General features: G+C 40.4%; 1 protein-coding gene across 5 annotated transcripts in view; it reads right to left on the bottom strand.

The window, feature by feature from the left end:
• The window catches only part of INIP (INTS3 and NABP interacting protein), a 37,272-nt gene extending 22,128 nt beyond the window's left edge, over nt 1-15,144 (bottom strand). For 3 of the 5 annotated variants that reach the window (XM_025360520.1, XM_025360521.1, XM_025360522.1), the window contains exons 1-2: nt 14,896-15,059; nt 13,697-13,777 (exon numbers count right to left, since the gene is read on the bottom strand). Coding sequence is in view for 3 of the 5 variants with exons in the window: in XM_025360521.1 (XP_025216306.1) it covers nt 13,697-13,721 (25 nt within the window). In the remaining 2 variants the exon portion in view is untranslated. Of the gene's footprint in view, nt 1-13,696; nt 13,778-14,895 lie in introns of all 5 variants that reach the window. The other 2 variants (XM_025360519.1, XM_025360523.1) reach the window with 2 other exon arrangements.
• Nucleotides 15,145-15,394: the final 250 nt, after the last annotated feature.

Raw genomic sequence — 15,394 nt, 5'->3', positions numbered from 1 at the left:
AAGGTAAGCGATAAAAGGACAAAAAAGTCAATTTGAGGTTAGCCAGGCTGTCACAATTTGAACATTAAAAAGAGAATAATAATTATAGCTAAATGGAATAAATTAAGTCTGTGATAAGCCATGAATTCATAATGAGATGCAAAAGGGAAAGCTAAGATACATGATAGTTGCAAAGAAGGGTGAAAATAATAGGGTATCCAGTGTCTTATTATATTAATAACTAGGTTGGTGTTAACACTTAGGTGTTTTGTTTCTCCTGTTAAGTATATGTCTATTTATGAAGTATAGCCGTGTACTTTTTTGTTTCAGTACAAGGAGGGTAGGGTGGATGCAAGGAATTATGTGTGACTAAGCCAAACAGTTCCAAAAAAAGCAGGTCATGTACCAACAACAAGAAATTCAGATCAGCACAGGCCCGAACACATACAGTAGGATGTATTTTTAAAGGAGACGCAGTGGCTGATGAGTGCCTATAATCACACACAATGCCCGAGTAGACATTGTGAGTTCTAAAAGGGTGAATTAGTCCAATATCCTAGAGAGCTCACAGTACGTAACTCATCCCTGATCGCTCAGGAGAGGAGACATCTATAATTCCTGGCACTACTGCTGCCAGAAAAGGGCAAGTTATAATGACAACAGAACACTGAGCTATGAAACACTGATCACACACAAAATAAAGAATATTTCAATTCCTGGAATAACTCTAGGCTGCAAGAAACTAACAGTCTAGGAGAAAGGCACGAACTTAAAAAAAAAATCCCCCTGAGCAGGTAACATTCAATTATAGAGGGGAACTAATGCACACCAACACAACTTTAGGTTCCCATCAGCACAGCCTTTGGATAAGCGTTAGGCATAACCAAACCTTGTGTTTTAATTAAGAATCAAATCCATCAACAACTCTGAACTCTCAGTAATTTGAAATTTTGCTTTGTTTTGGTAGTGGTAAGATTACTGTAACCTACAAAGGTATAGAAAAATTACTATAATTCTGGAAAAGTATAGAAATAGAAATCTGGAAGAGTATTATAACTCTAGGGAAATATAAAAATGCAAGTATATCAGCCGAGTGCAGTGGTTCATGCCTGTAATCCCAGCACTTTGGGAAGCCAAGGCAGGAGGTTCACTTGAGCCCAGGAATTCAAGACCAGCCTGGGCAACATAGTGAGACCTCGTTTCTACTAAAAATAAGAAAAATCAGCTGGATGTAGTGCACACTTGTGGTCTCAGTTACTCAGGAGGCTTAGGCAGGAGGATGGCTTGAACCTGGGAGGTCAAAGCTGCAGTGAGCCATGCTTGTGCCATTGCATTCCACCCTGGGCAACAGAGCGAGACCCTGTCTCAAAAAAAAAAAAGAAAAGAAAAGAAAAAACAAGTATAGAATGTATAAATTAAACCAACAGGTTAGTATTTTAAAATACATTTAATTTTAGGTAAATTTTTGACCACTATATAAAGTGAAGTTTAACAGACACTATAATTAATTATAATTATAATTTAAACTGTTATTAAACATAATTTAACTAAGCTTGTAAATAATGTCTAAATGTTTTTTTAAAATGTTTTTTGAAACAAGGTCTTGTTCTGTTGCCCAGGCTGGAGTGCAGGTGGCATAATCAAGGCTCACTGCAGCCTTGACCTCCCTGGCTCAAGGCATCCTCCCACCTCAGCCTCCCAAGTAGTTGGGACCACAGGCATGTGCCACCACACCTGGCTAATTTTTAAAAGCTTCTGTACAAATGGGGTCCCCCTGTGTTGCCCATGCTGGTCTCAAACTCCTGGGCTCAAGTGATTCTCCCACTTTGGCCTCCCAAAGTGCTGGAATTACACACGTAAGCCACCACACCTAAATGTTTTAAAAAATTTTATTTTAGAACTTTAAACTGAGTATTAAATTATGAGCAGTGATGAGTATTTTCTCCATGCCCCAAATCTCTTCAGACATTAAAGAATGAAATGGAACAGAATGCTTGGGAATTGGCAAATAAATACAAGTGACTCTAGCACAAATTATGTGTGGAAAAAGCAGTGAAAGAAGCAGCTGGGAAGGTTAAGAAGCAGTCAGATATTTAGGGACCTTGTATTACATGTAGATTCTTAGTTTCATCAAATAGGCAATGAGGAGCTACTGAGAGTATTTAGAAAAGGACGAGGCAGAGATCAATCTTGGCACGGTTTCGAACACCCTCTGGTGGTAACAGAGAATAGATTACAGGGTAGAAGAGACCTGCCGCAGGGAAAAGTCAATCCAGGATCGGAGACAGGCAGTGAGATAGAGACTTGTTCAAGAAATAGTGCAATATGAAAAGGTGCTCAACACCACTGATCATCAGAGAAATGCAAATCAAAACTACAGTGAGATATCATCTCACCTCAGTCAAAATGGCTTTTATCCAAAGGTCAGGCAATAACAAACATTGGCAAGGATGTGGAGAAAAGGGAACCCTTGTAAACTGTTAGTGGGAATGTAAATTAGTACAACCACCATGGAGAACAGTTTGGAGGTTCCTCAAAAAACTAAAAATAGAGCTCACTGAAGCCTCAAATTCCTGGGCTCAAGCGATCCTCCTGCCTCAGCCTCCAAAGCAGCTAAGACTATATGTGTGCACTAGCACACCTGGCTAATTTTTTTTTTTTTTTCAATTTTTTGTAGAGACAGGGTCTCACTATGTTGCCCAGGCTCATCTCAAACTCCTGGCCTCAAGCAATCCTCCTGCCTCAGACTCTCAAAGTAGTGGGACTGCAGGCATGAGCCACCACACCCAGCCCGCAATTTTCTATGGTAAGATTCTGTTAATTTCAGGGTTCAAACTTACTCTAACTAGGGCATCAATATATAACTTTTAACAATGTTATACTCACTACATGAGGGTTTCTTTTTAACCTATATAGTCTCCTGATATAATTCAATGCATCTCTTTTCAGTCTCAGAAGCACAAAGATGTTTAATATTTTATCTCATGTATGGTAAGAACTATTACTTTAATTTTTTAAAATAGTATAGAAACAGGGTTCTTGCTGTGTTGCCCAGGCTGGTCTTGATGGGCTCAAGTGATCCTTCCACCCCAGCCACCCAAAGTACCAGGATTACACCAGACCTAGCAGAAACTTATTATTTATTTATTTTTCTTTCATTTTTTTTGAGATGGAGTTTCACTCACGTCACCCAGGCTGGAGTGCAGTGACGTGATCTCGGCTCACCACAACCTCTACCTCCCAGGTTCAAGCGATTCTCCTGCCTCAGACTCCCAAGTAGCTGGGATTACAGGCACGCATAATCATGCCACCATGATTACACATTAGCCACCATGCCTGGCTAATTTTGTATTTTTAGTAGAGACAGTGTTTCTCCATGTTGGTCAGGCCGGTCTCGAACTCCCGACCTCAGGTGATCCGCCCACCTCGGCCTCCCAAAGTGCTGGGATTACAAGCGTGAGCCACCGTGCCCGGCCTCTTTTTTTTTTTTTTAACCAAGCTATGTTTCTAAGTAATTGGCTGGAATTATTTAATATCCCTTTATAACTAACCTTTTTAAAAAACAAATTAAAAAATCTGTTTCAAACTTTTTTTTTTTTTTAAGAGACAGGGTCTCGCTCTGTTGCCTGGCTTTTGTTTGAAAAAACATTTCCACTTTTGGAACTATAACACTATCTCCATTCACAATCACGTATGTTCTCATTTTCTCATTCATTCATGGAAACATTTTGACTCCCACACATTTCTTTTTTTTCCTCCCGCACATTTCTTTGTCACTAAAAACACTCTCAAGTAACTAGCATTACATCAGATTGCATTTAAAATCTAAGAGCTGATAATCATTTTCCTTTAACAGCTCTATCACACTTAAACGAAGACTAACTGAAATTCTTCTTATTGTAAAAAAATCTCAAGCTAAAAGTGAAAATTATTTTGATTATATAGTTACAGACAATCTACTACACTTTCATAACAATAATTTTTAAAAGATTACTTAAATCCTGTCGAGTGGTTATCCTACAAGCTATAGACTCTTCACAACTGTATAGTACATTAAAGTACCATACCTGAGACACCTATGTTTAGTATTAGAGGAATGTCACTGTGGCACTATTAGTATAACATGTTTTCAGTTATTTTATTGATTCAACAAATATTTATTGTGTTGTGGACTAAGCCCTCTTTCAGATCGAGCAGTCTTTCACACTATCACACACAGGCACAAAGTTAGGTTCTAAGGATGCAATGATAAGGCAAAACTTGACATGATTCTAGCTCTCATGGTTTTCAAACTGTCCGGTGAAAACAGATCAATCAAATAATCACATGAATGAATGTGTCATTAAAATCTAACATGAGTAGTCTGAAATAAAGAAACCATTTGATGAGCATTTATAACAATCATTATTGTAGGAATGAATGCTAAATAAACTTAACCTAGCATGAAAGTTGGGGGAGCAGTGTCAGAGAAGGCTTTCAAAGGAGGTGATGCTTGAACTGAAATCTAAGGCATAAAATTAGGGGTGAGGAACAAAATAACCTTTCCCCATTTAAAGAGATCACTCTAACTGCAATGTCGAGAACAGACAAGAGAAAATAGGAAACTATCACAGTACAAAGAGCTAGAGAAAATAAAAGTTATTAGTGGATGGAAATGCAGAGATACAAACAGATCCAATAGCTATTTAGGAAGTTAAATCAGGAGGAGAGTGATGGATTGACTATGAAGGAATGAGGAAGAAGGTGTCATGGAGGGGTCCTAGATTTTTTTGGTTCTTGCAGTTAAATATGCATTGGTTTTCTATGGTTGCTATAATAAATTACCCAAAATTCGTGGCTTAAAATGACACAAATCTATTGTCTTACGGATCTATAGGTCAGAGGTCTCACTGGGCTAAAATCAAGGTGTTGCCAAGGCTGCATTTCTTCTTTTATTTATTTATTTATTTTTGAGACAGGGTCTCACTCTGTTGTGCAGGCTAGAGTGCAGTGGTATGATCAGGGCTCACAGAAGCCTCAACCTCCCATACTCAAGCGATCCTCCCACCTCAGCCCCATGCCCAGCTAATTTTTTTTATTAATTTTTTTTTAGAGACAGGGTCTCTAAACGGATTCTAGCAAAGAATCCATTTTCTTGCTCTGTCCTAAATCTAGTTAATGACGAACGTTTCCTATATCTTGCAAGATTAAAAAATTACTAAATCATAAGCCACCTTTCAGAGTTTACCAAAAATACGTAACAAAGAAAAGGAATGAAGCCCTAATGTCTGCTCAGGTGATTTGTCTGTGTTCGTGTTCTCTTTCACCTAGACCTAAGGACTTACTCCTCTTAAAACTACTGCCACTTTTTCTACCCATTGAGGTTTGTAAGATGATGATGTATCTTCTGCTTGAATCAACCTTTCTTCCCCACTCATTTTTCTTTTCTTCTCACATATAAACTCACAGGCCCTTTTCACTTAAAGGATTTTCTGCTTAACAACCAATGTAGAAGATTAGATTAATCCCAATAAAGATTAAGAAGAGGTCTTTTGCCCCTTGTCTCGAGCTCCCAGTGGTTTCCTATCAGTGCTATCATCAGAATGTTGTAATTCCCCCTACTGAAGGGGCAGTATGGGAAAACAGAATGAACAAGGAACTTGGGACTTGGAATCAACTTGGGTTCTCATCTCAGCACTACCGCTTGCTATTGAATATTGGGAAAATTACCTCACCATGCCTCAGGACCAATGGAGATAACAGTAACAGCTTTAAAGGGTGGTTACAGGAAATACAGAAAAATGTAAGTAAAAGTCCTAGAACACTGCCTGCCACATGGTAGTTGCGTAATAAATACACACTATTATTGTTATTATTATCTAGCATTCTTTCTCCCTAGTCGTTAGGTTAACATCACTAGATTCCTGTCATCCCATATCGACAATTCTCTATCAGTGAACAGTTTTCTCACTAGATAGGCCACAACTAGTTAGCATGCAGCTTTCTAATTACATTCACATTTCAGACTCCCAGGCAACTCTGAGTGCACGTGGGGATCCCATACTCTCTCCTAACTATACAGTCTCAGATTACTTTACATAATATTCTTTCCAGTTACAATTTCAATCTGGAGCCTACAGGTCAGGCCTAGCATCAGAAATCTAATTTATTCTCTTTGCCGTAGCAATTAAAATGCAACAAAAAGAAATTTAGCCTTTAGAAACCTACTCCAAATTGTGTCTTTGTATCCATACTCTCATCTTTAAAAAGGTACAAATACAAGAATTTTCAGATGCTTTTTATGCATCACTGGGACAAACTCTTAATTGAGAGGGAGCATACTTTAGTATAAACCTGAAGAATAAACTTGCTTTCCTTCTGGACCATCCATGGTTTAGGTGAAGACTTGTACTTGGGTCTGAGGTCAAACAAGACACTTCCCAGGAGCCTTGCAATTCCATGCCTATGCAGCATGCTGAAATCACAGCTGAGAGCACCTGGACTGGCCCAAAAGCAATAGTTCCTACTACCTGATCTGCAGATCTTATGGTTACTACTATAAGCATTTTCAGGTATCTGTAAAATTGAAAAAATCAAACAAAAGAATTCATGTTCCTTACTCAGTATTTCACCAGGTCTCTCTGAAATCAGGCTGAACCAATCCGATGCCACCACATCATCACAGGACCTTGACATTTACCAATAATGAAAGACTCTGCTGCTTTTGGTATCTTGTCCAAACTCCAGGTTGACAGTCTGCCTCTGCATACTAAAATTCTCATGATTGAAAGCCTACCAAATGTTCCACACTACATTGGACAGTATGAAGAACATGGGACGGCAGTGACTGTCAAGAGCATATGAAATTTAGCAGTCCTGATTACTATGATGGCATGAAAGACTGCTAGATCTGAAAGAGGGCTTAGTCCTCAAAACAATGGAATTGTTCTCTACACCAGACGAAATAAGTAAAATATATTTATTTATTTATTTATTTATTTTTTTTTTTTTTTTTTTTTTTTTTTTTGAACGGGGGTTNTAGTCCTCAAAACAATGGAATTGTTCTCTACACCAGACGAAATAAGTAAAATATATTTATTTATTTATTTATTTTTATTTTTTTTTATTTTTTTATTTTTTTTGAGACGGAGTCTGGCTCTGTCGCCCAGGCTGGAGTGCTGTGGCCGGATCTCAGCTCACTGCAAGCTCCGCCTCCCGGGTTTACGCCGTTCTCCTGCCTCAGCCTCCGGAGTAGCTGGGACTACAGGAGCCCACCACCTCGCCCGGCTAGTTTTTTGTATTTTTTAGTAGAGACAGGGTTTCACCGTGTTAGCCAGGATGGTCTCGATCTCCCGACCTCATGATCCGCCCATCTCGGCCTCCCAAAGTGCTGGGATTACAAGCTTGAGCCACCGCGCCGGGCCATATTTATTTACATTAATAAATTACAACACATAAAGATTTTTTTAAAATCATGGTTCTTTCAGTTGTCATTTTAAGGTAATTACAGCCCTTGGCATAAATCTCCCTATTAAGTAATTCTTATACATACAAACAGTACAGAAATTATTTACTACAGAAAGTAAAATACAGCCAGGCACGGTGGCTCACACTTGCAATTCCAATGCTTTGGGAAGCCAAGGTGGGAGAACTGCTTGAGAACAGGAGTTCAGGAGTTCAAGACCAGCTGGGGCAACAAAGCGAGACCCTGTTTCTACAGGAAAAAAAAAAGGAAAAAACATTAGCCAGGCGTGGTGGCATGTGCCTATAGTCTCAGCTACTTGGGATGCTGAGCTAAGGAGTTGGAGGCTGCAGGGAGCTACAATCACACCACTGTACTCCAGCCTAGGCAACAAAGCAAGACCCTGCCTCTTAAAAAAAATTAAAAAGACAGAGAGAAAAAAAAATACAATAGATCTGAATAAATAAGAATTTAAAAATTTCACTGGAGTCTGGGAGTCTCTAGAACACGATGTGGACTCCCTCTGCTGGTTCCTAGTAGCAGCAGTTCCATGACACCAACAAAAATCCCTGACAAAGGAGCAACGGAAGCCAAAGGCTAAATTCATTTCTATTTAGATTAGGGGATATTTCATAGTGGACCTGACTATGGATCAGTCAAAGGTAATACTAAAAATGATTGCATTTTTACTACAACTACAAAAAAAGTAACCAGCATGTTGTAAATCTCAATGATTTGTGCTAATAGTGGGATAATTTAAAATCTATTTTCATTTGGAGTGCATTGTGTGGTTTTTAGCAGCGTATTATCTTTCCAAAATAGACTTCTCTTAGTTTTCATCTGAGCTCAAGTTAAGTTATTTTTAATATGGGCCCTTATAATTTAATGGAAAAATAAAGAGGTCAACAACCACAAGGGAATGTGGACCTATGATTAGTCCACAGAGCACACAAATCACACATGGCTATGTGAGAGGAGAACAGAATGGTATTAGCTGGTTACAGCTGGTAAGCTGTCACCACAACTTGATTTTTACAATACTATAATTCTACGAAACTCATGTAACCTATAGTTTGTCCTAAATATAATTAATAAACTAAAACAGAATCAGCAAGCTTTCAACTGGCAGAGTAGTCTGGTTGGGCTAATCCTGCCACAAATATAATACTAAAATATTAAAAATTCACTATTTAAAGGCACTGGAGTCTGACTAATATCAGGCAGAAACTGCAACTGGTGAGATTTGGGAACTTGTGGCCTTTTGCCTGAAGCACTCCCTAATCCACTAACAGCTTGGTTAGCCTCACCTTACTAGCTTGAGGTGTCAGAGGAGAACTCAAGTTCAGGGCTGACAGAATAGCCAAAAAATTAGGGGCAAGGCTTGAGGGAAAGGCAGAAGGAATAAAGCCCAATTCATGCATATAAAATCCACTCAAAGTTTTCTCTCACTGCTGAACTACACATACTCAGGGGAGATCCCAGGCAGCCCATCAATAAAGCAGATGGTGGAAGCTGAAAAACACTGCAAGATTTCAGCTGCTGCCCAACACAGGAGAGACAAGATTTTGGAGTCGAGTCTGAGTTGAGTCAAGCTGTCTGCTAGAACAAAATTCACATTTCAGAAGAATATAACAGAATCCAGAGTTTCCACAATGTCCAGTACCCAATAACAAATCACGAGTTATAGGAAGAAAAAGGAAAACATGACACATATGCACCGAAATGCTGTCAACAGAAACCAACTCCAAGATAACCCCAATGATATAATTATCAGTCAAGGATTTAAAATCAGCCATTTATAAATATGTTCAAGGACTCAAGTGAAAAAGACACAATAAATAAAAGGGGTATTTCAGCAAAGAAATATGAACTATGGAAAATAATCAAATGGAAATTCTAGAACTAAAAAGTAAATTGAAACAAAATGTTCAATTAACAGCAGATTGGAGATGGCAGAACAGTTATTAAAGTTAGAGCATTAGAAATTATCCAATCTGAAAAACAGAAAAAAAAATATTGAGGAAAAATAAGCAGAGCCTTGGAGTACTTGAATAATGGATAGAAACATCCCACATTTAGTGAAAGACATCAACCTACAGATCCAAAAAGCTCAACAAACCCCAAACAAGAAAACCATCTCTAGGCATACCATAGTCAGACCACTGAAATACAAAGAGAAAATCCTAAAAGCAGCCAGAGAAAAATAACACATGACATACATGATAAGAACAACACCATAAGACAACCCCAAAGCTCATTAAGAAAATGAAAAGGCAAGCAAGACTGGGAGGAAATATGTGCAAAACATATCCAACAAAGGATTTGTATCCAGACTGAAAAATGAAAACAAAACAACTTACTAAGAAAAGAAATAAGCCGATTTTTAGAAAATAAGTAAAAGATGTGAACAAACACTTCGTAAAGGAAGATTCACAATGGCCAATAAGTACAAAGAAAGTGCTCAGCATTTGTCATCAAGGAAATGCATTTTAATACTACAATGAGATGTCACTTCATATGTTCTAGAATGTCTAAAATTAAAGACTGACAAAAGTAAATGTGAATCAACCAGAACATTCACATATTGCTAGAGAGAATATAAAACAGTAGAGAGCTCACTTCGGCAGCACGTATACTAAAATAATAAAATGGTACAAGTGGCCCAGCATGGTGGCTCATGCCTGTAATCCCAACATTATGGGAGGCCAAGGTGGGAGGATTTCTTGAGGCCAGGAGTTCAAGAACAGCCCAGGCAACAAAGCAAGACCGTCTCTCTACAAAAAAATAAAAAAATTAGCCAGGCATGGTGATGCACGCATGCAGTCCCAGCACTTTGAAAGGTAGAGGCGGGAGGATTGCTTGAGCCCAGGAGTTTGAGGCTGCAGTGAGCTATCATCCACCTCAGAGCTCTAGCCTGGGTGACAGAACAAGACCCTGTCTCTTAAAAAAAAAAGTATCTGAGGCCAGGTGCAGTGGCTCACGCCTGTAATTCCCAGCATTTTGGAAGGCCGAGGCAGACGGATCACCTGAGGTCAGGAGTTCGAGACCAGCCTGGCTAACATGGTGAAACCCTGTTTCTACAAAAAATTAGCCGGGCATAGTGGCACGTGCCTGTAATCTCAGCTACTCGGGAGGCTGAGGCAGGAGAATTGCTTGAACCCGGGAGACGGAGGTTGCAGTGAGCCGAGATCATGCTATTTTGCACTCCAGCTTGGGCAACAAGAGCAAAACTCCATCTCAAAAAAAAAAAAAAAAAAAAGTATCTGCAAAAGAGACTTTAAATGCTCATAGCAGCTTTATTCACAACAGCCAAAACTGAGAAAACCCCAAAGCTCACAAACAGAAGAATGAATAAACAAAATGTGATATAGTCATACAATGGAATACTACTCCACAATAACAAGGAACGAACTACTGATCCATGCAAAATATGACAATACAGATGAATCTCACAGACGGTATGGTGAATGAAAGAAGCTGGACCAAAGGAGTATACACTTTTAGATGGAGTCTCGCTCTGTTGCCCAGGCTGGAGTGCAGTGGCGCAATCTCGGTTCACTGCAAGCTTCGCCTCCCGGGTTCACGCCATTCTCCTGCCTCAGCCTCCCGAGTAGCTGGGACTACAGGCGCCCGCCACCATGCCCAGCTAATTTTTTGTATTTTTAGTAGAGACGGGGTTTCACCGTGTTAGCCAGGATGGTCTTGGTCTCCTAACCAAAAGGAGTATACACTTTTAAGAGTTCATAAGTTTAAGACAAAACTAAGATTTAAAAAGTCAGAACAGAGATGAGTAATTTAAAAATATGAAGATAGGTCAAATATACATAGAGTCAAACAGGACTTCAGACTTGACACAGAACAGAAATAGAGGCGTCCTTCCAGTAGTTAAGCAGTTAACTGCTTGCCAAATGAGATTCAATACTTTATAGAGAGTAAATTTTACTTTTATAAACATTTTAAAATAAAAACTCCTTGATAGCAGCAAATGTGTCTGACTTGATTTGTTTTGGAGCTATCTTAACACAGGTGAAATGTGTACAAAAGTTTTTATAGCAATGAAGATAAAGGCACGGATAATGCATGATGACAATAAAACTTCTTTAACAGTGGTTCTGATTTCAGGTAAAAGAGCAAGCGAATATAGATGTCAGAAGAGGCCATAAGGTGAATAATGGGAATACAATTTCAATGTAAATAATCTTAACATAGATTAAAATATAGGATTAATAATATAAAGGATGTTGTATATCTGATTCAATGCCAGATCTACCATCATATGTTGCTTAACAACAGGGATACATTCTGAGAAACTCATTGTCAGGTGATTTTGTGTTGTGCAAACATCAGTGTACTTACACAAACCCAGATGGTATAGCCTACTACACACCTAGGCTGTATGGTACAGTCTGTTGCTCTAAGGCTACAAACGTGTACAGCATGTTACTGTACTGAATAGTGTAGGTAACTGTAATACAATGCTAAATATTTGTGCATCTAAACATAGAAAAGGTAGAGTAAAAATATGGCTTAGGGAACACTTATTCTATTTTATGAAATGAAGTGTTGCCTGATTCTAGAATCACAAATAAAGCCAATCGAGATCTTAAAACACACACAAACACATACACATATACACACACACACACATACACACAGTTTAAAAGATAAAAGATGGTATACCTGTACAGGGCATTTACCGTGCATAAGCTTTCAGAACTGAAGTCACTCTGGGTGAGTCAGTAAGTGAGTGGTGAGTGAATGTAAAAATCTAGGACGTTACTGTATACTACTGTATACTTAGGCTCCACTACATTTATTAAATTTTTCCTTCTCCAATAATACATTATTAACCTTAGCTTACTGTAACTTTATTTTATAAACCTTTAAATTTTTTTAACTTTTTGACTTTTGTAATAACACTTAGCTTAAAACACAAAATCCTGGGCTGGGCACGGTGGCTCAAGCCTGTAATCCCAGCACTTTGGGAGGCCAAGGTGGGTGGATCACCTGAGGTCGGGAGTTCGAGACCAGCCTGACCAACATGGAGAAACCCCGTCTCTACTAAAAATACAAAATTAGCCGAGCGTGATGACGTGTGCCTGTAATCCCAGTTATTTGGGAGGCTGAGGCAGGAGGATTGCTTGAACCCGGGAGGCAGAAGTTGCAGTAAGCCTGGCCAGGCGCAGTGGCTCAAGCCTGTAATCCCAGCACTTTGGGAGGCCGAGGTGAGCGGATCACGAGGTCAAGAGATCGAGACCATCCTGGCTAACACGGTGAAACCCCGTCTCTACTAAAAATACAAAAAATTAGCCGGGCGTGGCGGGCGCCTGTAGTCCCAGCTACTCTGGAGGCTAAGGCAGGAGAATGGCGGGAACCTGGGAGGCGGAGCTTGCAGTGAGCCGAGATCGCGCCACTGCACTCCAGCCTGGGCGACAGAGCGAGACTCCGTATCAAAAAAAAAAAAAAAAAGTTGCAGTAAGCCAAGATCGCACCATTGCACTCCAGCCTGGGCAACAAGAGTGAAATTCCATCTCAAAAACAAAACAAAACAAAACAACAACAAGAAACACACAAAACACTGTACAGCTGTAAAAAAAAAAAAAGTATTTTCTTTATATCCTTATTCTATAGGCTTTTTTCTATTTTTAAAATGTTTAATTTTTTACTTTTTAAACTTTTTTGTTAAAAATGACACAAACACATACATTGGCCTAGGCCTACACACGGTCAGGATTATCAAGATATCACTAGGCGATCGAAATTTTTCAGCTCCGTTATAATCTTATGGGACCACCATCCTATAAGCAGTATGTCATTATTCAGCACATGAGTGTATTTCAAATGTAGTTTTTTTCTTTGCATTTTTTTTTTTTTTTTTTTTTTTTTGAGATGGAGTCTCACTCTGTCGCCCAGTCTGGAATGCAGTGGCGCGATCTCGGTTCACTGCAAGCTCCACCTCCTGGGTTCAAGAAATTCTCCTCCCTAGTAGCTGGGATTACAGGTGCCTGCCACCACACCCAACTAATTTTTGTATTTTAGTCGAGACAGGGTTTCACCATGTTGGCCAGGCTCATCTCGAACTCCTGACCTCAAGCAGTCCACCCGCCTCAGCCTCCCAAAGTACTGGGCTTACAGGAGTGAGCCACCGCTCCTGTCCTGCTATTCATTTTTTAAATTCTGGCTACAGTAACTGCCCTATGCTAAATTTTCTCTTATTCCAATACATTTACTATACGGGGAAAATGTTCCTAGTAAAGAAATTCCCGCTGTCATTACCTTGTCCTGAAGAGTTTGCTGCCATTTTCCTATTTTGTTTCAATTATGTCCAGTGGCAATTGGTCAGCACTTCACAATCACCTGTAAAATATGTGTACACACATATACAATGCACCATATTTTAATCACAAACTAAAAGGAACAGTTAGCCTCCCTCCTTACAATGAAATGTTTGCTGTTTCTTAACCTCTTCACAAAGATACATTTGAAATGTACACGGACTGAAATCCCACATGTAAACTCTGCTAGTGTCTCAAGCATTTAATTAAATACGGCATTGTTTATTCTTGCAGATGTTCATACCATTTAGCATTACTGTCTTTAATAAACATTAGGTTGTATTTACCAAATATATCAACCAATTGATAAGAGTCAATACAATCATGCTGTTAGGAAAAAAAATCATTCACCTATGGTGTCTCTGCATTCGTCTAAAACACATACCCAGTAACTACTGTGTACGCTGAAAGCTAAAAAAAGAAAAGGAGTAGTGTACCTGCTCTACACCATACACTGTGTAAGATGCTCGAAATTAGTTCCTTTATTTATTTATCAACATTTTATGGATGAGGAGACCGTACCCAGGGTCATAAAGCTAGTAAGAATTATTTGGGCTGCTGGTTTCCAAACTTCGTGCTTTCATACTAAATCCTGGGGAGATCCAAGATGAGCAAGATCCTACTCCTACTCTCAAGGAACATATAATCCGATGGGAAAATAAAGTCTTATTCAAGCAACCATATACTATTAATTTTTTTAAAAAAAAGCTTAACAAACGCGCTCTTTAAAAGGTGGGCACAGTGCCGGAGGCACATAATTGATTTCATTGGGAGCAAAGAGTGACGCCTTAGTCTAGGGAGCCGGGAAAGACATAAGAAATAGAAAACAGGCACCGGTTTTTAATAAACGAATCGTTAGGTGTCTCCAGCGGCTGACAATGCCGGGTTAGGACTGGAGGACAACAGGGCCATCTCGTGACAGGGCTAGACTGGCGTGCCAGAAAGGTCCCTGCCTGCGGGCGTGCAGAGCCGACTGGGCCAGGGCTGTGAACCAGACGAAGGAAGCAAGTAGGAGCGAGAAATGTTGGGTGGCAAGGTCGGAGGGGAGGTCGCTGCCTGTAGCAACAAAGACGGCGGCGGTAGGTTAGGACCGGGGCCACACTTTTCCATTCCCCGGTGCCGCCAGACTGTCGTACTTACCTGGGACCCGAGGACACCCGGACCGCCTCGCTTTCCAATCGCGGCTCTTAAAGGGGGCGCGACCACTTAGGCAAAAGGAGCTCAACTCACCGCACTACAACCTTCCCGCCCCCGCTGAGCTTCCGCCTCCTGACTGACGTGCGCCCCAGGGAGCGGAAACCCCGCCTCCCGCCGGGACCCAACGGCCACCACCCGTCGCGATTCGCACTTTAGCGGCCACCTCAGTGCAGACGTCACTTTTTCTCCAAAGAGTGACAGTCGAAGAGGCTCACGGGAGATGCAAGCAGTACTGTTGGGGGGGAGGGCAGGGTGGGGCGTGGCCCGGGGCGGGGCAGGGCGGGGCTGTCAGGCAGGGGCGGGACGGAGAACAACTGGGTCCCTAGCACCAAAACTGGCTGCTTCATTGCCACGGCCTGGCCGGTCTTGTGACGGTGCGAGTCCACCTTGGCTGGGCCTCGGAGGAAAGGCGAGTCTAGAGGCTAAGCTCGCTTTCGAGCTT

This window comes from Theropithecus gelada, chromosome 15, assembly GCF_003255815.1.
Source record: "Theropithecus gelada isolate Dixy chromosome 15, Tgel_1.0, whole genome shotgun sequence".
NCBI classification, from domain to species: Eukaryota; Metazoa; Chordata; class Mammalia; order Primates; family Cercopithecidae; genus Theropithecus; species Theropithecus gelada.
Note: the sequence above shows the minus strand (reverse complement) of the source record. Positions and strands in the feature narration are given on the sequence as shown.